Source organism: Rhea americana, unplaced genomic scaffold (genome assembly GCF_003343005.1).
Source record: "Rhea americana isolate MKP2758 unplaced genomic scaffold, rheAme1 scaffold_57, whole genome shotgun sequence".
Classification (NCBI taxonomy): domain Eukaryota; kingdom Metazoa; phylum Chordata; class Aves; order Rheiformes; family Rheidae; genus Rhea; species Rhea americana.
Window position 1 is genome coordinate 3,773,322 of NW_028186723.1, and position 22,705 is coordinate 3,796,026.

Below are 22,705 nucleotides of genomic sequence, written 5' to 3' on the forward strand. Positions count from 1 at the left end.
CGGCTTCACCTGGGAGCGGGAGGGCGGGCGGCGGCGCTGCCCGCTCTGCACATGCCCAGACTCCCGCGGCGGCCCCAGTGAGCATGTGCGGGGGTGCGGGGCGCCGCGGCGCCGCCGGCACGCGGGGCAGCGGGCACCGCCGCCCGACAGCCACCGCCGCCTGAAGGGCGCACGCTGACTGACTGACAGGCGCTCTCTAACTGATAAACACCGCCGGACCGGCACACACCACCTGACAGACACCCTTGGCCTGAGAGGCACACGCCGCCTGACAGGCACATGCTGACTGACAGGCACCCTCCACCTGACAGGCACACACTGCCTGACAGACACCCTTGGCCTGACAGGCAGCCTCTGCCTGACAGGCACACACTGCCTGACAGGCACTCCCTAACTGATGCACACACGCCTGGCAGGTGCACACCAACTAACAGGCACCCTCTGTCTTACAGGCACACGCTCACTGACGTGCACTCCCTAAGTGATACACACTGACTGACAGGCACACACTGCCTGACAAACTGTAACTGACACCCTTCAACTGACACTCACTGACTGACAGGCACCCCCCTGACTGACACACTGACTGACAGGCACCCTCTGACTGAGAAGCACACAACTGACAGGCACACACCAACAGACACCCTATGACCAGACAGGCACCCTCCGGCTGATGCACGCTGCCAGACACACAATGCAGCACAGTGGCTGGCAGGCGCACTGATGGCGGGTGCCCCACAGCCGGCACACGCACGCACGAGCACCCCAGGTCACACAGGGGCTGGTGGCTCCTGACTGTACCCGCCAGCTCCCCAGCACCGCGTGCCGGGCCTGCGCCCGTGCCCAGCAAGGCACAGGCGCTGTGGGGCAGCTCCCTGGGCGCCTGGGCCCGGCGGCAGCCATGGGCAGCGGTCACGCAGCCTCCGCCTCAGCGGCTGCCTCGGGGGAGCCGGAGTCAGAGGCAGGGCCTTTGGGGAGCACTTGGGGAAGAGCAGGGGAGGGCRTCAGGTGCCCGGCCAGGCCTTGGAGTGCTGGTCTGGATGGCAGCTATCGCACTCAGCCCATGCAGCAGGATGCACCAGGGGGAACTGGGAAGGAAGCGTCTCCGCCACCAGCTCACAACACAGCTGCCCGGGGCCGTGCTTTTAGTAAGCCTTTCACACGATTTGTGTGCGGCAGTCCTCCACTTTGGATCAACACAGTGCCCTAACAGTGTCGCACCCGCGGTTCACTGTGGCAGACAGGTCAGCACGAACAGCAGCACTGCAGACATGGCAACGGCAGGTGGAAATACCCAGGAAGAAAGAAAGAAGAGACCTCACATAATAAACTACAAAGAGCTGCTCATTCCTCTTGGCTCCTGTCTTCTCTTCTTGACCTAGAAAAACCTAAAAACCTGATGAGGCACTGTATTAATGTTTTACAGCGTTACCCGTCTTAGAGATAGTTAACAAAACTTCTAATGTCCTGGAAAGAAGCCAGGAGCTCTACTTGAGGTATACTTGTGCCTCGTAAGTGAAATTTGTTCATGTAAGGCTCAGGAGGCCATGCGGAAAGTTCAAAAGTTAGCTTGTTTTGGACTAGTCAGAACAAAACATATTTAATTGAACCAAATGCAAAGTTATAAATCCATGCTCCTGGAGGTGAAATCATATACAAAGAGTAGGAGATTATCTCTGAAAACAAAGACTTTGTGGAGGAAGTGGGAGACAAGATGAACAAATAGTTCCATACATACTGCCAGTAAGGTACTGCAGCAAAAGAATTAGATGTACACTGGCAGCAGGAAGAAATTTCTTCTAGGACATTAACAAGGCTGAAATAATGATACCATATCCTGTTTTTCAAAAGACAGAGACATTGACAGAGAAAGTACAGAGGAAAAAAGAAAGTGATTGAAGGTTTGAAGAATACTTTGTGATGAAAGACTTCAAATTCTTGATCTTTTTAATTGAGCAAAAAGAAAATATATTATTTGTGTTAATTTCACAGCAGAGAATATAGGGTATTTGAAGGCCTAGTGGAAAAAGGCTCAAACAGAATGTGAACCTGTAACTAGAAGCTAAATGTAAAAATGGAAAATAAAGTCAAATGTTAATTAAAGCCTCCATTTTGAAAAAACACAGAGGTACTATTTAGGTCCTTGGTGTTTTGGGCTGACCGTGGTTGTGAACAGCCTCCACTTTAAGTTAGGGAAGTTTTGACAGTGTTTTGATTTTTTAACATTCCTTCTTAGGCTGCCTGTTGGCTTCCCTACACCTCCCTCAAACCTCTCTTCCCATTATTGATGCTGCCTCCCTTCCATTTCCAAACCCATTTCATTCATACTGTGCAGTAGCAAGATTTGCAAAAGAACCATTGTAGGGTTCAATACCATACTTTGAACTGAAACACAGGCTGACTAGGGAGAGTTTGTAGGAAGTCTACGGCAAGAATGGCTGTTCTGAAAGTAACCTGGACCTGCAAGAAGAAAAATAGAAAAATAGCAAATGTTTCATCCGGTGAAGGCTGATGGAACAAATAATGAAGTTTTTCATATCAATTAAAGACTACAACAAAGAAGTTAAACTGTTCTCAATAACCATTGAAATAGTACAGTTTTAACTGTAGCAGAGGATACAGACTAGAAATTAGAATGTTTCCCTAGCAGAAGTACTGGAACAGGCTACAAACAAGATGGAAGGTGAAAACATCCAAATTTTCTAAAAAACAATATGACCTGTCAGAGTCTGCTCTTCTGATGATCTGTGCGGGTGACAGAGCTAACAAAAGACATACCACTCCCACTCCTCTCTGCCTCCAGTCCTTGTCACCAACATCAAGGCTAATTTCTTAAGAGGCATCCTCTGCAATCTTTCCAACACTTCCCAGCCAATTTCATAGCTTAGGATAGATCCACATAAACACAGGAACTGATGATGGACCCTAATTAAGCTATGAGAAGGMTGGGAGAGAAAACTAGGGCTAAACAGCTGAATCTCTTCAGCACCAAATCTCACAACTTACATTAAATGATTTATGTTATCCAAAACAGCAATTTGGAAGGGTGTGCAAAGCCTGTATTCTGAGGCACTGTGTTCAGTGCTCACATAGCTCTACTCTCATCCACTGTTACTCCCARATGATGACCTCTATAAGCTTTATTGCAAAGAATATCTACTCCAACACAATTGTTGATACTTGCCTTGCAGCAGGACAGATTTATTCTTTGCATCTGCTGTTCCCTGCATGGTTTACAGGGATATATAGGCTCACCTATGGAAACTGGGTGTAGCCATGTCTCTACAGCACCTGAAGTGAACAGAGAGACGCATTGCTAAATGAAAGGACGAGTCTAGATGTCTTCCATGACATGGGTCCCCAAGCAACAGTAGCTTAGGACAGTGTTGGCTTTAAATAAAAATGTGATTGCTGTCCCTAAATTTGTTTGTCAAGCTCTGTGCACTGTCTCTTACTTGTTAGCAGCTTCCTGTGCAGTACAGCTCAACTAAATTTTGCATTTATATTCAGTTCCTTCCATAGGGTTACTGAAAAGAAAGTAACTGTCAATATGCAAATGAAAGAGCAGGCTATAAGCGAGAGGCTAGCTTCAAACTCTTGCAAACAGACTGGTCATAAACCTGTCCCTGAAACTGTTGACTTAAGAACTAGGCAGGTCTAGTGTTTATTCTCAGAAAATCAGAGGGGCAGTGCCAAAGAGCAAAGGACTTTTGAAATAATGATAACAGCTCCTGACTGATAGTTTAGTTTATGTGGTTACCGGAACCATTCTAGTCACAAGGCAGTTTAGTATATTCAGTGCTCATTCATTTCTCTTGCTCATTCATTTCTCTGATACTGTCAGTTTTTGATAATATCTAAGGAGGCATTTGCTCACCATCCTTTGGATCTCTTCTAAATGTTCATGATGCTAAGTGTATCTTTTTTTTGAAAACCAAAGGACCTGCTTATTTGATTAGCTTCTCCTGGGATTAAGGTAACCACCTTGTTACTGCTGATGACATATTAAATGTGATACATGCATGTATTTGTATCCTTTTCATCAGGATTTAGGCTTTTCTTAACTCTATCTGTTAAAGCTAGGCACAGATCAAAACATGCAAATACTTTTTAAAAATTATATTGCTTTCCTGCACTTTTTATGACTAGAGCTTTCCAGAATCCTCACAAACATTGTAAACAGTGAATAAATATTAAGAAAAAACCCACAAATGTGGAATTTGTCTATGAGTAATATTTGCTGTTGGAGTGACTTCAGGCTTGTGAGAGATCTTTATAAAATGGCATATATACATCAAAACATATCTGCAATGGAATAACTGGTGCACAGGACTGAAAAAGGTGATGTTGATCATTTTAAGGCACTACTGAAATAGACTAATATTAAAGGAATCATTGCTCTCACTGTGCTATCTGCCCCAGGAACATTCCTGTGTAATACCTAAAAGAATAGATGCTGAAATAAGCAAGAAAAGAGATTCATGGCAGACAGCATGAAGGGAAGTGTGTAATCAGGGCCATGTCCAAAAGTAAGAGAAAAAGGCAAGTAACAAAGAACTCAGAATTGGAATCTCAGTAGTATTCTCAATTTCAAAGTAGCCAGCAACTATTTAAGGCAGGATAATACAAAAAAAAAAAANAAAAAAAAAAAAAAAAAAAAATAAAAAAAAAATAAAGAAAAATAATGAAAGGTTTAGTTTTCTTTCTCTTATTTTGAAATACATTGCAGTGAAATGCTGGGCATCTTCTATTGTTTGAAGCTGATGTTTGAGGCTGATGAAAGTGAGCAATTCACGACATGTACGCATAGGATAGACTGATGTACCTGTGCAGAATCTAATAGCTTGCATAACATTTTTGAAAATATTTTTCATGGGTAAGAACAGGCTTTACACCTGTTCTTCTCTTGAATGGAATTTCCATGAGTATTCACACAGATGGAATTTGCAAACTCAGAAGTTCACAGAATGATAAATTGAAGTAARTGCTAATGATTATTCACATGGTCTAACTCCTGAATTCATAAAATAGAATTATTAGCCTCAGAAACATGACAAGGGCAGATTCAGTCACAAAGAGGAGACCTTCAGTACTGCTTTCATGACATAAGAAATGATATAAACCATTTGTGAAAAATTACCTGGAAGTATTCTCTGCATGCAAGAAGGAAGAATAGGGAAACAAATTTAAACAAAAAAGAAGTAAACATTGAAAAGCAAATGAGTGCTAGGAAGAAAAATGATCTAAATGACATAGAGAAACAAGGAATGAAAGACTAAATTTATCTAGAAAGTTTTTCAAGACATTTGTCCATCTTGACTATTTTCCAGAGTACTTTACAACTAAAGAGTTTCAGCCCTCATAGCCCATTCATTTTCTCCTTTGTGGAGTTTCTGAAAGTGATTTCAATTTGAATCCAGTTGAGGTTGTTGGAAACAGATCTATCAGCTGTTTATTCTGCAAGATGTTTCTGTGCAAGAGAAAAATCAGTCATGAAGACCTGATACCAGGTTTACTTTGAAGAGTCTCAATAAAGAATTTGAAACAACTTTTCTGTGAACAGGATGATTTTGATCTGGAATCATCTAGTAAATTGTGAACCCTATCTGTTCTTTCTTGAGGCACATAAAATGTTTCTCACAAGAGAGCTAATGTAACAAAACATTGTATAGACTTGTACACCCAGAAGTACAAAATTCCTTATCAAACAGGTACCACAGCCAGAAATTTGATATAGTTGTTATCCATACTTTAATTTGAATACTCTTATCCATTTGTGCTAAAAATTACTTTGAACTTCTAGTGAACATAGAGGCAGTTTTATGTGCATACAAGAGATAAAACCCTACATCAACAACAAATGGTAAAGAAGGAATCAGAGGATCTGTACTAGCTTAGAGAGAAGGCCATTCTCTTCTGAAGCAGTGACACTCATCAGTCCTTGCACAGCCTAAGCTAATTCTTGAGGATTTGTGGTCCTACTGTTGAGGAAAGCTATCCTGTGGAACCAACTGTGGCTACAGACTAGGCCATGACTTCAGCCATGTTTATCACTTTCAAGTATGTATTTTGGGGAAGAGGGGGAGAAGAAGAGATAAACTACATAATAACTGCATGGATAAACAACTATTAACAAACTCCATAAAAAATAAAATAGCAATAGTTATTTGTGTATATAATTAACATAATGAATAAAATTAAGCAGATCTATCTGCTGAGGTAACATATATTTTTCCGTCAAACTAATCAGTACTGAATAATAGCTAGCATAATATATCCAGGTAAAAAGAAGCACTTCTTGCTTCCCTAAGATTTCAACTAACTAATCAACACACACTCAGACCAGAATACAAGTATGATTAAAAATAAAAAATCCCATAAAATACACTCATTTGAAAAATGTAACCATTTGATTAGAGACATTGGCATGATCTTTCCTAGTTACCCTCTTCTATGATGGCAGACTTGTCTATCTACACAATATTGATGGGAGGATAAATAAGAGGAAGATTAAGTGTTCAGTGTGGCATTTTAGAATGCTTGAGTTATACTGTAATTAACAATCCTGCATATTAAACTTATAACTATGGAATCTAGGCAAACTATAACAAGCTACCCCTCACAGCAGTATATTGTGTTTTATGAATGCTCACCTCATATAATTTGGTTGAAATGGGTGCTTCCTTTATCTACAATCACAGACCAGCAATGAGCAATTGGCCCACTGAGATAGGAATACCTGCCAACATGTGAAGGACACACATATTCAGAAACAGCAAATAGCTCAAAAGTGATTCACTATGTTATTATGTACTAAATCTGAAATGTCATTTGTTTCCAGCCTGGCAGAGACAAATACCACACATTTGGAGAGCTAGATCCTGATTCACTCTCCAGACCTCTTTCCTGAGACATGGGACCCTGTTTCACTAATATCACAGTCCGATGGTTGTGCTCATAAATTTTGCAGCAGCTTGTGTGCGGTCTTCTGGAGTTCTCATGAAGGGATGCTCTATTTTATCCTCAAGCTATTTGGATAAAATGGGCAGTCAGAGAAGAGAACAGGGGCTTTGCACAGGAATGTTGCAGGAAAAAATGTGTCCAGAATTGTTACAATCATTCTGCAACCCTGTCTGACATGTTGTAGGTAACCCTGCTTGAGCAGGGGGGTTGGACTAGATGATCTCCAGAGATCCCTTCCAACCTTACCGATTCTATGATTCTAGAACCTAAGTTACTATCTTTACTCAGTAAAGTCTGTTTCCAGTTTTAGTGAAGAAATGGGCCCCTGGCTTAGTCACTATGTCACTTCTTTAAAGAAGTTTTTTGCTGTGGATGTTACATCCTCCAAACCTCGTCCCAGTTACTCAAGTCATTAAAAATAAAACTCACCAATAGCTCTGCCAGTATCAGCTCTGTAGCTCTTTTTATAATTCTCAAACCTATTTCACATTTTTTCAAATGGAAATTTTAATACTGAATATTGCTTATTAAGTGTTAGTTAAATTATTTTTTAACATATAAAACAAATTCTGCAGTGTATTAGCTCTCCTACCATTTTCTGTCTAGTTTTAATAATCTTCTAATTTTAAGATGTCGCTTTGTCAAACAAACAGACCAAATATCTCTATGCTAAGGAAGCTGCTAAAAGGTGATATTCTACACCCTCTCCCTCTATTGCTATGTCTGATCAAATGCTCCTTCTGTGGTATTCTGTGAAGAGGAAAGCTGAGCTGGTGAGGCTGCATGTGTAAGCACCTGTTTGATAGAGAACTTGATCCTCTCCAGTACAAAAGAAGTTACTTCGTACACTCTACCATCCCTTTGGAAAATTTAAAATTTGTTTAACAAGAACCTATATTGTTGATGTAGGTTGAACCTTGACATATATTGCTCATGTGCAAATACTTTAACAGCATTTACTCTCCATAGTCCTTGTTCTGTTATCTTTAAACAGTTATAGTGTGTTACCTGATAGGCTACATGATAATAATAAATGACAACAGAAAAGAAACCATCTTTTTTCCTGGAAAGAAGGAATAATGTGTCAACTTGGGTGAAAAAAAGTCTTAATAGTGTAGGAACAAGCATCTCTGTGTTTATAATGTCATTGTGAAACAGTGTAAGTATCAGATTTCAGAATGGACAGATGTTTACCACTGGAGAAATATTAGGGAAAGAACATACTGCAATCTAACGAAGTATCACTGCATAAAAAATAGTTATTCCATGACAAGTTATTCCTGAAGCTCACAGTACTATTTTAGACCTTGTTCTTTGATAAGCACCTAACATCGTCTCAAACTAAACAGCAAAATTAGTTAGTTAGAAGCTTAAGTACATTCCTATACAACAGTCAAGGTCTCTTGGTACTACTGATCAGAGCATGTTAATAGACCATTCATTATGCAGAGCTTTTGAATTCAATGACACTGTTATTTTGCCTGACTATTATACTGCTAGGTAAAGTTATCTTCATAATTAATTTCTACAAGAAGGACAATTCTTTTCATTTGTATTAAGCAATTTTTCAGTTTATGAGAAATAACCCATTGCCCTGATTTCTCAACACACATTTTATCAAGTATTTACGTGCAACTGTAGCCACTTTGTGTATGTACCTCCCTCTGTCTCTCTCTCTGTTTCGAACTTTGTATACAGCTCAACAGTAGTTGGTGTTTTTGTTTCTGCTGCAGTCTTGTCCATTTTCTGGTACTTGCACTACCTCTGTTTGCACTACATAATTGGGATCAGATGCTAGTTCCTTGAATTAAAGAGCATTTGGCCTCTCCTTCCAGCAAACCTTTCCACTCCCTTCTTGCAAAACAAAGCTGTCACATGAATTCTTTCTATGGTGTTGGACTGCATTACACCACTTGACCACACTTGATAAACTAAGGTAATTATGCCACATACTTTGCTGATAAAAATCACCATGGCATCAATGTATTTTGCAGAGCCATATCAATTCATGCCAGTAGAAAATCAGGCTCTTTGAAAGAATTTAGAGCCCCAAACAATGCTGCCTTTAGCTTCCTCATCAGATTAGCTAACCTTTCTGGAAGTCCTTCAACAAGATAAAAGTAAAAGGACTAAGGAGTAAGCAAATTTTATTCCATAAAGATATCAAAGAACAATTCTTTCCCCCCCACTTACCCAATATTTCATCACTATGTACCCAAAAACGTATTCCTTGCAACACTTTTCATTTTTCTGATTTGAACTGCCACAGGGCAACTCCTATTGTACCCTGGCAATCCTATAGACAGAGATAAAGAAATTGGATAATGAGTCAGATTCATTTTATCACCCTAGAAATTTCAAGAGTTTCAAAACATGTAAGTCAAGAGAGAGGGAAAAAAAGACTGTAGTAGAGTTTTAGTGGGAATGAATTTGGCTCAAAGTGTTTAAGAGAAACCCCTACTCCTGGAGTCTATGCAGAAGAATTCATTTCTGTGAGCCCTTGGCCACTCGAAGGAACTTGCCACATGGGTCAGCCGGAGCTAGGGTTTACCATGTAGCATCTCAGTGTTATATAGCCTTTCAAGATCTATAGCAAGAGTTTGCTGCAAGTTCCCACTTCATGTGAAACCTAGAATCACAAACAGTGAAAATGGAGAAGACCTCTCAGGGCAGCATATCCAGCCAGTCTACTTGCGAGCGTTTTAGTCAGAGGCCATTCCACTGACTGGGGTCTCCAGGAAGCTGTGTCTTCCCTACCAAAACAGACTGTATAAGAACATCTTAAAGCAAACATTTGGGGCAAAAATTTTGCTTGTCCCACCAGTGTAAGTATTCAGTAAGCATCTTGACTTAGTAATTGCCATTGATTTGCCTCATGTTAATAAGTAAAGTTTATGTTGTTACTTCGGTGATAATATATACTACTTTTGGTGTTTGAAGTATGTTCTTACTCTATCAGTGCTTTTTATTTGTATACTGAGTCTACTTTAGAGTGCGTCAGTTAAAGTGGGTGGCAAACCATGTGTTAGCTACCTCTCTAGGTCTGAACAGAAGATTATTTCAGGGATTAATTCCATTTTTTAACTAACTTCCTTCATGTTCCAAATATCAACCATAAATTTACAAATATATAGTAAAATATCATAAAATTATATCAAAATAAAGTGGAAAATTGGAGGAAGTCTCAGAAAAAAAAATACTGACTATATTGTATAAAACAAGTGCAATGCAACAATCTGCTAATAAATCAGAGCGTTCTAACAAGGTGAGTTGTTTTGTCACTTGAGTGCCTGAAATGCTATCTAATGTCTCAAAGAAACAACAGATGTCCCAGATTTTTGCCTTTCATGTCTTATTAAAATCAAGAAGATGGAAAAGCAAACAAAGGGTTAGTCATCATTTTTCTCTCCCTGGAAGAAGTTCTTATGAGCACCGCCTACAATAAGAGGCAGCAGTAACTGAAAGACAAAAAGCAATTTACATAATGATAAGCATTAATAATCTGAAAGGTTCAAAGAGAACACTATTCCCAAGGATAAAAGATAGATATGAACAGAGAAATTCTGTAAGCTGTTCATCTGAACAAATAACAGTGCCACTGCAGCCTTCAGAACAGCCATCTTTATTATTCCCTACAAATGCATTCAAATGAGAAATTCAGAATGAGATCTGATTGTGATATGATTTGTGCTGGATACTCCTGACATAACTGTCTCATTCAGACTTAGAGCTGTGGTCTCTGATCTGCAACCCTGACCTGTAGTGGTTGAAAAGCTGTTTACCACAGCAAGGCTGAAGCTACTTTGAGATTCCGTCCCTGTGTTTACAGCAAATCTTTCTACTGCTATCATCTAAGATGTCTCCATCTCCTACTGTCATCAGGTCCTCACACTACCTTGTATGTGAAATAACTGTTTGACATTGCTGATTATCTTCTAAAAATACAGAATATTAAATTCTGCTTCATATTGCTATGGTAGCTGCTTGCACTTCTGTGCTGGATGCTAAGGCAGATATCCAATCCTTTATTCTATAATTTTCTCCTTCTGTTCCTGAAGAAAGATGGATATGTAAATTGCTTTGGTTATACAAAGCATTGCTTGATAAGATAAAAATACTTGGAGAAAATTCATATGCAAAGTGTGACCCGAGCAGTACTTCTAAATCCATATTTCAAATCTGGGAAGAGTGGGAGCATGTGTAAGTGAGTGCACTCTTCAGATCACAACTTTGACCAGTGCACTTTTATGTCACTGTGCATTTGGCATTATCTTACAGCCCACTGGAAGGATTTGCTATCATAGCCAGAGCACTGAAACAGTTGTGTTAAATGGTAACCTATTCACACTACGGCTCTTAAGGGTGCCATTTGCACTGCTGCACTGTAGGCACTAGTGCTGCTGCTACACAAATTCACAGGCAAAGGACCAGGTGTTAAACTCTGAATGATCACAGGCTAAATAGAAAAGTCCTTAACAAAACAGAAGAGAAGATGTCAGTGCAGGAGATTATATCACTTAAATGAAGACGTACAGAGATCCAGCTGAGATACTTAAAATAATCCTGGTTTTGCATTCCTGATCTGAAATTCTGTAGAGGTGTTCAGACAAAACAGATTATCCTTAATCTTAAAAATGTTATGCTTCAAATGAGAAAACTGAAGAGAGACTGGATCTTTTCCTGCTTAGTTTCACTTAAGGCCTAAATCCAAAGGTGCTGACACTATTAGGCTCCACTGATGCTAAGTGCCCCTGAAAACTGAGAAAAAATAACTCTTAAACCATTTAATGAATGATCTCATATGTAATGCCAAAGGCTACAGACACTGAAAAAGTTTTCATTGGTTGGTAGTATATATGTGTATATTTTTTAAGAAGACTACCCACAAGGATTTTCAATTAGAGACCATAGAACAATTTTAGAAAACTAAAATTGACTGATTTTTTCATACTCCCTACAAGAATACAGCATCATATGTTTATATAAAAATGCATTGGAATCAAAACACTTCTGTACGTGCTCTCAGTGGTTTCAGACTAAATTTTAAACAAGTCTAGTCTGTTATTATAAGGAACAGTTTGCTTTTTTTTAATAACATTGCAAAAAATTAATGATTTGGACTAAAGATTTTACTGGCTAGTTTCTGCCTAAAGCTGAATTTTAGAATTATTTCAGTGTTTACAGTGCCATTGATTCTGGATATATTATGGAAAAACAAATCTTCTTGTAATTTTATTGAGAAACTCTAGCATCTTACCACATTGCAACAGGCTCTTAAAACCTGCAGTGATCACTGTGGTGGCCAGAAGGTGTCTCAGGCATATGCTTCAGTTTTGCCAAGGCAGAAGCCTAGGAGAAATGGACTAGGGGCATCTTGGAAAGGGTAGCCCTCTGTACCATCGGAGTTCGAGCTGCCTGGCAGTGACAACATTTCTGGCTTTGCAGGAAGCAGCAAGGACACGGCACATACTTCCAGGTCTTCTCAAATCTTTCCTCCAACATTGCTGAACACGTTTCCTGGGTGCAGGGTCAGCAGGCCTTCTCCTATGGCAGCTTCTTTCCACTGCAGGGGCTAGTGGAGGAACCCTTTCCTGTGCTCCCAGTGCTCCCTCTTCCGACACCAGCACAGTGTGGAGGGGAAAGTTGACTCACCTGGATGAAGAAAAACTAGGAGGCAGCCAGGGAAAGAGGAAGAGGATGAGAGGAGGCGGAGTGGAGTGGATTAGAAAGTGGCTGAAGCAGCAGGTAGGAGAAAGGCAAGACCAGGGCAGGGGTGTAAGAGCAGATGGCCCACATGGGAGCTGTAGTCAACAAAAGTAGATTGAGTGGGTAGGAGAGGAAACCACTTAGGGAGGAGGGGATGGAAAGGAGAGGATAGACAGAGGAGGGGAGAGCAGTTGGGCAGGACAGCAGAGGTGCATGGAAGAGAGGCRGAGGGGCCAGTAACACCAGGGTACCTTGCCCCATTAGAGCTGACCCCATCATTTCTGAGACTCAGATTCCTTCACTGCCCAGCAGATAGCAAAGAAGCAAGTGTCTCCATCACCTCCTGTGGGGTGTCTACCCTTCCCTGAGCCACAGTGAGCCATCTTCTCTTACTACTGGCCCCTCCAGGAAGTGGCTCTGAAAAATTCATCATTGCTGATCATTCATACTGTGGGGAAACTTAAAACTATTCTATCTACCTCCAGTCCCTTCATCTCCCAATTTTTAATTTGTTAAAATTTAAGAAATGGCATTCAGAAATATAATGTTGGGGACTACCCAACTCTGAAACACTTGCAAATTACTTCCCACTGCAAATTTGGCTTTTTTTTACCTTAGCTGTATACACAAGGATGCAGTCTTTGGTATGTGGTCATATGATTATTTTTCCTGTGGGACCCTGTTTTATTCCTTCCGCTGTGATTATACATAGTAGCCCTATTCATATTGTTGTAGGAGCTAGAAGATAAACAATTAACCATCAGAGCCTGTAAGAGGCAGTTAAGGCAACCTTTAGTCAACATGGTATTTTTTTTATGTCAAGTTCACAATTTGCATTATCTAAAGGCCTTTTTATTGTTAGTTGACAATTTAATATAGTTTTCTACACTGAATTTAAAGATTTTCTGGAATTTGAGAGATAAGGTCTAGTTTTAGAACTGAATTTATGGCACAGGTTAAGAACTTCCTTCCTCTTAAGTCATTCACAGTTGCTCAAATGAATTATAAACAAGGCATTTCAAATAAATCAGGTGATGTTAAGGACTCTCAGTTCAAAATAAATAATGTTAGCTCAAGAAATCCTAGGCAGAATAAGAGCACCATTCCTGGCTACTTAAAGAAAATCTGTCCCACTTCCTAAATGTCAGGAAGAAATATTGGAAGGGAGCTCATTTCTACAAGAGCAGCTTGAGCCTAAGCATAGTGCTATAGTGCTCTGCCATAAAAGACATGTGTGAAAGCTGAAACCATAGTATTTGCTAGGCAAGTAACACACTAGATACAGTAAGAAACAGTCCTATTTCCTGCTGTTGGCAACTCTGTAAACTGGGTTACTCTTCGTATATCTCGATCCACTGTTTCAGCACATTTTCATTCTCTGTTTAGATTTTCAAATATTGATGCAGAATACTCTCAAGCTTAATAGTCAGGAGGACTGTATTCCTAACAGTCTTCTAACTGTGAACCATACCTGAAGGATAGCCAGAGAGCAGTGTGAGAGTCACATGCCCTTTTGCTACTGAGGTAACTCACCTCTGGACCAGAACATTCACATAAAGTTGTCACCACAAAAAGCGATCCCTGCTGTGAGAAGCTTGCATAGCTCAGTAATACTGGTGTAACTGCTCTGATCTGTGCCAGGGAGAACACAAAACAGTTCCCAAGTGACTGGTCTTCCTGTGGCTTTCATTTCAGGAGCATCCAGTTAGAGAAAAATCTTAAAGACTGCAGTGTTCAGAAAAAGCTGAGCATTTACCAGCCCTAAGTCAGCAAAGGCCTCTAGGTGGTATTGTAAGACAAACGCAAAATAACTTCCCATTCAAGGATTGCAAGTTAGGCACTCAACAATCCGAGAAGAAAAGATTTGGGTCTGAGTGCTCTAAACAAAGGCCTTAATCTTGACAGTTCTTTACTCAGGCAGAAATTTACAGTGGCAGGTGGTGGAAGGAAGGAAGGAGGGAAGGGAGAGAGGGAAGAAGGGAGGGAGAAAGGAGCCTGGTAAAGGGAACATTAGCCCATCTATTAGCTTGAGGTGGTGTAACATGCATTCCTGTCTCATGAGAGGATTACAGCTACATGTTTGAGCAGCTCTTCCCCATTCTGAGAAGGGAAGATAGAGCTACTTCCTTGCTGGCTGTTACTGAAATCAGATCATCCATTCCTATGGCACTGCTCACATGAGACTACGGAGGCAGAAAATTCATCCCAATAGTTTATACTCTAAAGTCCTAGTCCAGCTCATAGACATTTATAGCCTAACTGTTGAAATAGGCATAGCATAATTTTATAAGAAAAATGCTGCACAACTACTTACATTCTGTCTCTGGGTCTCTACACTTGCTGAATTAGCCTACAGCTACAACAACTTTTGCAAGAATTGCTGTCCTCCCTGCCACCACCAAACATACACACACACATGTGCACGTGTGCACGTTCACACATGCCTCTGAGCTTGTCTGGAGGCAGGAGAACTGCCAAGGACTGACAGTGTTTACTGAATAGCAGATTTCTCTGGAACAAATGCTTGGCAAAAATACTTTTATATTTTACTTCCTACAGTGCCTGAAGAACTGTCTATTTTACTAGCATGTGTTTATTAAACTGGTAAAGAAGTCATTCTGGTGGGGTTAGTGAAAAACATAGTTGTGCATAGGGTGGGACACAGTCCAACTTGACTAACTGGTCTGTAACAGCATGTTCTGTCGTAAAACAGCCAATGACTTTTATAAAGGAGCTAGCTATATTTTATAGAAGTAAGGGTAGATCCTCCAATGAAATCTGTCAGCAAAAATAGTCTGAAAACTAACCACAGTTGCAGAGCTGCAAATCCCTGCTGGTCTGCGGAGGTGTAACCTGCTGGTGGAGAGCTGGCACAGTCGATTTATGAGCTCCCTTCCCATTCTGGCTCTTCTGTAAACATCAGAATACTCTACTAGGAGATGATCTCTCAGACATAGTTTTGGCAGTCCGACATGAGACTATCTCAACATGTAAGAACATGTTTTTCAYTAACCCCTCCAGAATGCCTTAAGACTTAACTGCCAATACCTCAATCTAGCTCTCTTCTTGAGTGCTGACTACTCTGTATACATATAGGCCTTGTTTATCAGAGTTATCAACAGATCTCATGCTCATCCAGACCTGATAGTCTTTAGCCTACACCTGTGGCAGGTTAGTCCCTATTCTTACTCTTTCTGCTAAAGAAAAAGGACTGCAGTTAAAAAGTACTACAAATTTTGTTCTGCGCACAACTTCTTTCACACGTCACCAGTGCTGACAGATGCCAATACATTTCTGTCTTTCTAGAAGCCATATACTTTAGTGAATAAATACCCATTTTGACCCAGGCTGAATTTGCAACCTAGAGATGAAAAAGTCAGTATTTGTATCTCAGTCTTGTTTCTTATATATCAAACCAGAACCCGTGCCCACACATCCTGAACTACTAGAAGTCAGGCACTCTTTCAATAAACACAAGTTTTTTTCTGCTACTTCTAATGATCTATTATGTTTTGCTTTGTATCTAATCTGTGTAGTCAGATTAGCGACACTTTTGAAACTTGTCTTAGCCTGGAATTCCAGGTTAAGAGGCAGCTGGCTTTTGTCAGACATCAGAAAATCATCCTTTCAACAAGAAACATAGGAGGAAAATATCTTCAAAATATCCAGTGTCTTCAGTTCTCTGATGTCTAGGACAATGCCATCTGCCTCGGTGGGCCTATATCAAGTTCAGGATGTCTACAAATAATCACATAATCCAAGTGAGAAAGGAGCATATGCAAAATGGGGTAATCAAACTGAAATGAAAGAYTACATCCGATCACAAAAGGAATGAGTGTGAGTTCAACTAGGTGGGCAATATTAAATGTGGCAAAGTAAGAAACAACCTTCTGGTGTGTACTTTGTCTCCCCCTGCCTTTCTCCCCTCTTCATGGCTTTCCCCCACTCAGCAGATTGAAAGCATGACCCCTATCTGATATTTTCCTAGCTACTTTGAAGTTCCAAGTCCACTACGCTCAAAATGCCCACCACTCATGCTTTGCAAAATAGGGACAGGGATTCCCCACCTGGGATTGTTCAGGGTTGTGTTCAATAATCGATTGTTTGTATTGCTACAATGACACCTAAGGGCTCTATCTGAGCCTTATGCTTATTATTGCAGCTGCCATAAAATCTCCTACAGATAGTATACATTAAGCCTTTCCACCTCCCCCCCCAACCCCACCCAATGGAAAAAAAAAAGAGAGAGCTTGAATAGACAATGCAAATAGGGAATGGTAAAAGTGCCACCAGTGCTGTGATTAGACAGTCTTAGTTGCTTCTTTTTCCATCCCCTTTTGCCTATCAGCAGCCCTCAGGCTCAAGGCTCTGGGTGTTTTGTCCTTACTTTGGCACATTCAGCGTGTTGGATTCGTCACCCTCATAGTGGTTCCATCTGCTTTTAACTATGCAGGAATTGTATAAAGCATTGTTATCATTATGCCAGGAGAGGAGAGCTATCAGTGTGAATCAGGCAGATGAAAGAAGATTTTCAGGATTAATAGGTCTGAAATGTTTCTGACAGATCAGTTAAAAGATGCATTAAGGTACTATGTAACTCTCAATGAGCCAAGAATTGCTTTCCTTTCCTTGACTTCTACACATTGGAGCAAACCTAGAGCAGCTAAGTCAGCTTGTTGACATACTAGGGAAGGAATAACTGAAAAACACTAGTAAAAATACGTCACTAAAACTCTATAATAAAATTCTATATCTCAGCTCAACATTAATGATATTTACAACAGTCATTCTTAGCCATTATTTAAACAGAATTGCTTGGTATTATGGGTAGCCAGGGACCACATACATTTTAGATTGTTCTTATTTAAGATACAAGTGCATCCCTATTGACATCAACTTCGAGAACTATACTTAGGGAACAAAAAAACAACTCTAGCTTCCACGAAATTAATCAACACAGAAGACTGCAGTAAAGGACAGTGATAGAGAGCTTACTCTCGAAATATTCATGTTATAACAAGAACAATTGCCTCCCCCCTTTGTTTTGATATAGATCAGGATCTGATGCTACATTTTAGATTGAAAGATTAGAGCATATTGGACACTTAGGGCCAAAAATTCATCAAACATTTACTTGCCAAGGCACTAGTCTGGGCAACAGTGGTGGGAAAGCTGTTCCCACTACCAGGTTGCTGTGTGGAACTGGGAGCTTTCGAGTCCTCAGCCCTGGTCCCATGATCTGCTGCTCTGAGTGCCAGCAGGCTGCCTGTGGCACCCAAGCTGCCACAGAACTAGTGGTGTCTTATTGAACTGGAGTCAAGTCTATGGACTGATCCATTAAATAAAGGGCTGCCTACTTCTGTACCAAGGCCTCTAGCCTGATGGGGTGGTCTCTGAGCCACAACAGGTGAGATCCTCCCTCCCTCCCCAATAACGGGGAATGACCTGAGATTGCCTTAACTAAGAAAACCATGTGACTCTCCAGCTATTAGGAGCTACTCTGAGTAGAACGACATCTCTCCACAGGTGTCTGTACATGGACAGGACACTGCAACTTTTCATCCAGCCTCCTCTGATGCTGCAATGCTGACTACAGAATACAAAAGCTATAGCGTGAGGCTTGAGATGTTCAAGCTGTCAATACTTCATCTCCCCTAAATAACATCACTTATCCTATGCAGTTCAGTTTACTTTTATAGCATTATGGAATCCCTGGACACTTACAATTATAAAGACTGCATTGACTAATGCTTCAGACAATATTATGTGCRTATAGTTCAAAGTTAACTGCATGACTGGTTTATACTGAAGGAGGACGGCCTATTATCCATCCTGGGAGTAAATGTAGGTGCTGCATAAATGCACTTAGCTGCCAAATACGAACTGGATTATGATTTTGTACTTACATAAATAAAATACCAGCTCCCTCCCATAATGGTAAACAGGAACAATATTTAAAGGACCTAAAGTACATGATGAGCAGTCTCAACCATTTTACAAAAGCAAATGTAATAATAGAGGAAGAGAGAGGTCTTATAAAAATATTATAATGAAAATGGCATTCAGAAATCCATTAGCAAGAGACTGTGTTTCATCACAGCACTGGGAAAGTATTTTAAATGTAAGCAAAGATCTATGCTTTTAAAATCCTTAATGAAGATGTAAAGTATTAAAAGGTGCTGGGAAGTTTTTAAAAAATGAAAACAAGACTATGCAATGAAGCTAACACCTTGGTTCATAATGGATTATAAGTCGATACTGTTTTTCTTGCCAACATTACTGCAGACTACCATTATCTGAGTGAATGATACTGCAGAACTCACCTACAGTTTTTCCTTGGCCTGCTTATTTCTAGCAAGAGTTGCTTCATTTATTGATTTCCCTGATGAGTACCATAGCAATAGATGAAGCAAGACCATTTATTTAAACCGCCTTTTATTAAGATAAACAAAATACATTCAAGAAAAAATTCAGAACACTAAGAAAAAGTAAAATAAGCATTAAAAAAAATGTAAAGCAAGTGTTTTCAGAAGATCAGCTTTTGATACCTTTATTAGAGTCCACACTTTGAGCAGGAACTGAAAAGAGAGCTGTAGAGGCAAAACTTCAACTGTTTTTAAAGAGAAAATTGAAATTTACTAGGTGCAGAAGCTGCTGGGTGAAGGGCTCTTGTATACTATGGGAACACCTGGAATTCAGAGTCGCTCGGTACAGGTGGTAAAAACATTGCATTTTAAAGAGCTGTTCAAAATGTCTTTTAGCAAAAGGAAGCTTTTTCCCCAAAGAGATAGAATTCAGAAAAGACTTGGGTTTTGACATGGCTACAACATTTTTTGACAAGGGCTCATCTTCTGTCATTTTACTGTCACACATGGCTATAACCAGGTGTATTGAGCAACCACCAAATAGTTTTGAGGCAGGGGCAATTTATAAGGGTAGAATTACACTTCGAAGAACTCATTCACTAGCATATCACTTTGCCACACCATGGAAGAGAAAATGCCCTAGAAGTTGCAGAGCCCTGTAGTTTTCCCTTTTCCATAAAATTAAGTAAGGAAGATCAAGCTGATATCTCATATTTGTTAATGTACACTCCACACTTAAAAGGAGAATAATTTCAGAGTTAGGTGGGATTTGAGAAAGGAGGGACCCTTATTTAAAGAAGTCTGTCATTTGCTTTCGTGTTTGGAGAGACTTGTACATCAATGACAAAACTGGTGCCTGGACTAGTAATGTTGTGCAGCCTGCTTCGACAAGCTATCTCATGCTACTGGGCTTGAACTAGCACATTAGTGCAGCCAGTGCTGCTGAAGCCACATTTCATATATAGGGGACTATGCTGAGAGGCTTTACTGCTGGGGGTGTCCCATAGCCTAACCAGAAGGCATGTGCCTTGACATGGGCAAATATTCCTGCCCAAAGGCAAGTTCAGTCTCTGTCGTCACTGGCTGGTGCGAGAGCTGATCTGTTTAGTAGGAGTCTTGTATCATCATTCACTTACTGATGTAACAGCACAGTCCTAACTCCACTGTACACTGACTTAATGTTTGTGGGTATGCTCAGTCTGCAAAAATCACTGCTAGAGATGTAGCAAAAAGTAGGGATACAACCAATAACTGAAAGTTAACTACTTGGCTAGGCCTAAACTCCAGGACCTTTATAATGGGAAATGAAAGYTCCCTCAAAGTTGTCAGTTCTAAGGCAGTCCTCAAACTCTCACCTTTGGCCATCTATTCCTTCAGAAGTCAGATGTACCTCTGGACTTTTAGGCTGCTTTCTGATACAAGCTGTATCGGCTCCTGTTCTGTCCCTTCCGGGAAGGTATGCAAGTAGTATAGCCTCCTTGCACCTTCTCTGCAGTGCAGAAAAGTTAAATATTCAACCCTAGATTCAAGCAACCTGCCTGTTGAGCTCTCAATTACCTTAGTTGTAACAGAGTACATATTTCTCAGGTGAGAGGCTGATATAAAAGCCTCTTTTACAGAGTTGCATGTACAATACAATTGCATAAGGGAGAAGTGAGTTTCTTCTTTACATTTGATCAAAATGAAAAGACAATCTCACAAATGTAACAAAGTTGATAAATTATTGGATTAAGTACGTGGATCTTGCATTTGAATAGAAGGGAATGCAGCAGGCCTTCAGAGTTGTGAAACTACTGTTTATGTAATCCTCAACTTAATGAATAGCAGAAATAACAGTATATAGACATTGATTTTGTAAGTTTAGAGAGGATTTAATGCACCATAGCTATTATAAAACAATGCATGATTAGTTTGTTTTTTGTCAGTGCCCAGCAGTAACTGGTAGTTTGTTGATCTCTCCCTGTGTGAAAGGTAAGCTGGCAGGAGCCTTACCTGGTATTCAGTCATAATGCTCACATCCGTTTATATAGATGGTAAAAGGTCCTCCAAAGTAATACTTTGTGTGAGCCTTGTGAATATTAGTTTGTATTTATTCATAGATCTGAATTAGTCTAGTTAGTTTTTACCATTTTAAACACGGGTTTAACTGTCCAAATTCTGAAGTCAGGACAGGCAGGATTACTTTTTTCTCATACATCAAAGCTTTTTGTATACAGCCATTTCTGGGAAGATCTTTCACAGCATGGGGAACTTCCGCTAAAAGAAAACATCCAAGAAACCCTCCCTGTTCAACCCTATGCATCAGTTCACACTACCTTTCATGCACTTAACAAGCTTCTTTTTAGGACCAGGTAGGCACTGCCACCACTTTGATTGTGAGGCCACCCTGATGCTAGAGTAGTGGCTAGAAGGTTTCTAATACCCCTCATCATGCCAATCTTACTTCATAGCTTAAACATCTTTTCTTGCTTAGGGCTCTTTTCCCTATGTATTTGTAAAGAACAATCATTTTCCCCTTTCTGTTCTCATTTTGACAGAATGAGCAAGCAGAGCTCTGTTAGTCCCTCACCAGGCTTTCTATTCCCTAGATTTCTTCTGGCTCTCTGCTTGCTTACTCCCCTGCTCCTTATTCAGTCTACACAATTAGCTGCTTTCTTACCAGTTCAGCATAACTCAAGCACAGCTTGGTTCCATTAACTCTACGTAGGCATCATCATTCCTTTGGTTGGTAAGTGCCTGGCTGAAAGTACTCAAAGCTTGGGCTTTAATATCTATATACTATTAAGATCTCTGTGGTATCAAGATCAGGCTCTATCTTCTGTCTTTATGTTTAGTTTCTGAAAAGGTACTGCCTGCTTAAAATGTCTGCTTAGAAGAGGTAGTCCATCCTGATTTGCCCTCTCCTCCCTGCCTCCCCGACCTAAAGGGAGTACTGTGACTTAATAATTTCAGAGCTCACTCTGACAGGTGCCTTGCAGGTTACTTCAACAAGAACACACAGCAGTCAATAGTAGAAATTTCCTAAAAGTATTTTAGACAAAACACTGCTTGTCTGAGATAGCACAAACTACAGAGCATTGAAGACTGAGGTGCAACAAGCCAGCCGAATAATTAAGACCAAAGCTTAAATCAAGATACACACACCAATGATGCGAGATTAAAAAAAAGTATATATATCCTTGCTGCTTAGGGCTACTTCCCTCTAGACAGGCCTTGTCTATACCATACTGGAGGTAGCTCTCAGTATTCCTAGACCCATGTGCTGCTTTGTGGCTTTAGGTACAAATTTTTGTCTTTTCTGGGGTTCTTTTTTGTTTCAAAATATCAGAAATAACATGAGGTTTGTGTCACAGCTCATTAGATTTTTTTTTTAATTAGCATAAGCATTATGCATAATTGTAATTTTTTAAATTAATATTGTAATAAGCATTACAATATATGTTGCACACCAGTGCTGAGGCATGGGGGCCTGTGGGAACGTTYAGAGGTCCAAAGCATGTTAGATGATGCCAGAGGAGCCAGATCATGTAGTATCACCAAACACACTGCATAACATTGCCCTCTTGGGAGCTTGCCCTGAAATGATCTCTCTTTGGGGTTATCTTGGTGAGACTTAGAGAGAGCCTCCAGAACAGAGCCAGGAAGTGATCTAAGCAATATGGACTATGGGT

The 22,705-nt window shown here is 40.3% G+C and overlaps 1 protein-coding gene across 1 annotated transcript in view; it reads right to left on the minus strand.

Annotated features, from left to right (window-relative positions):
- Positions 1-10,352: 10,352 nt before the first annotated feature.
- VAX1 (ventral anterior homeobox 1) overlaps positions 10,353-22,705 on the minus strand; it is a 48,253-nt gene continuing 35,900 nt past the window's right edge. Inside the window, exon 3 of the mRNA XM_085319098.1 lies at positions 10,353-10,421. Within this exon, the coding sequence (XP_085175224.1) occupies positions 10,353-10,421 (69 nt within the window). The remainder of the gene's footprint in view (positions 10,422-22,705) is intronic.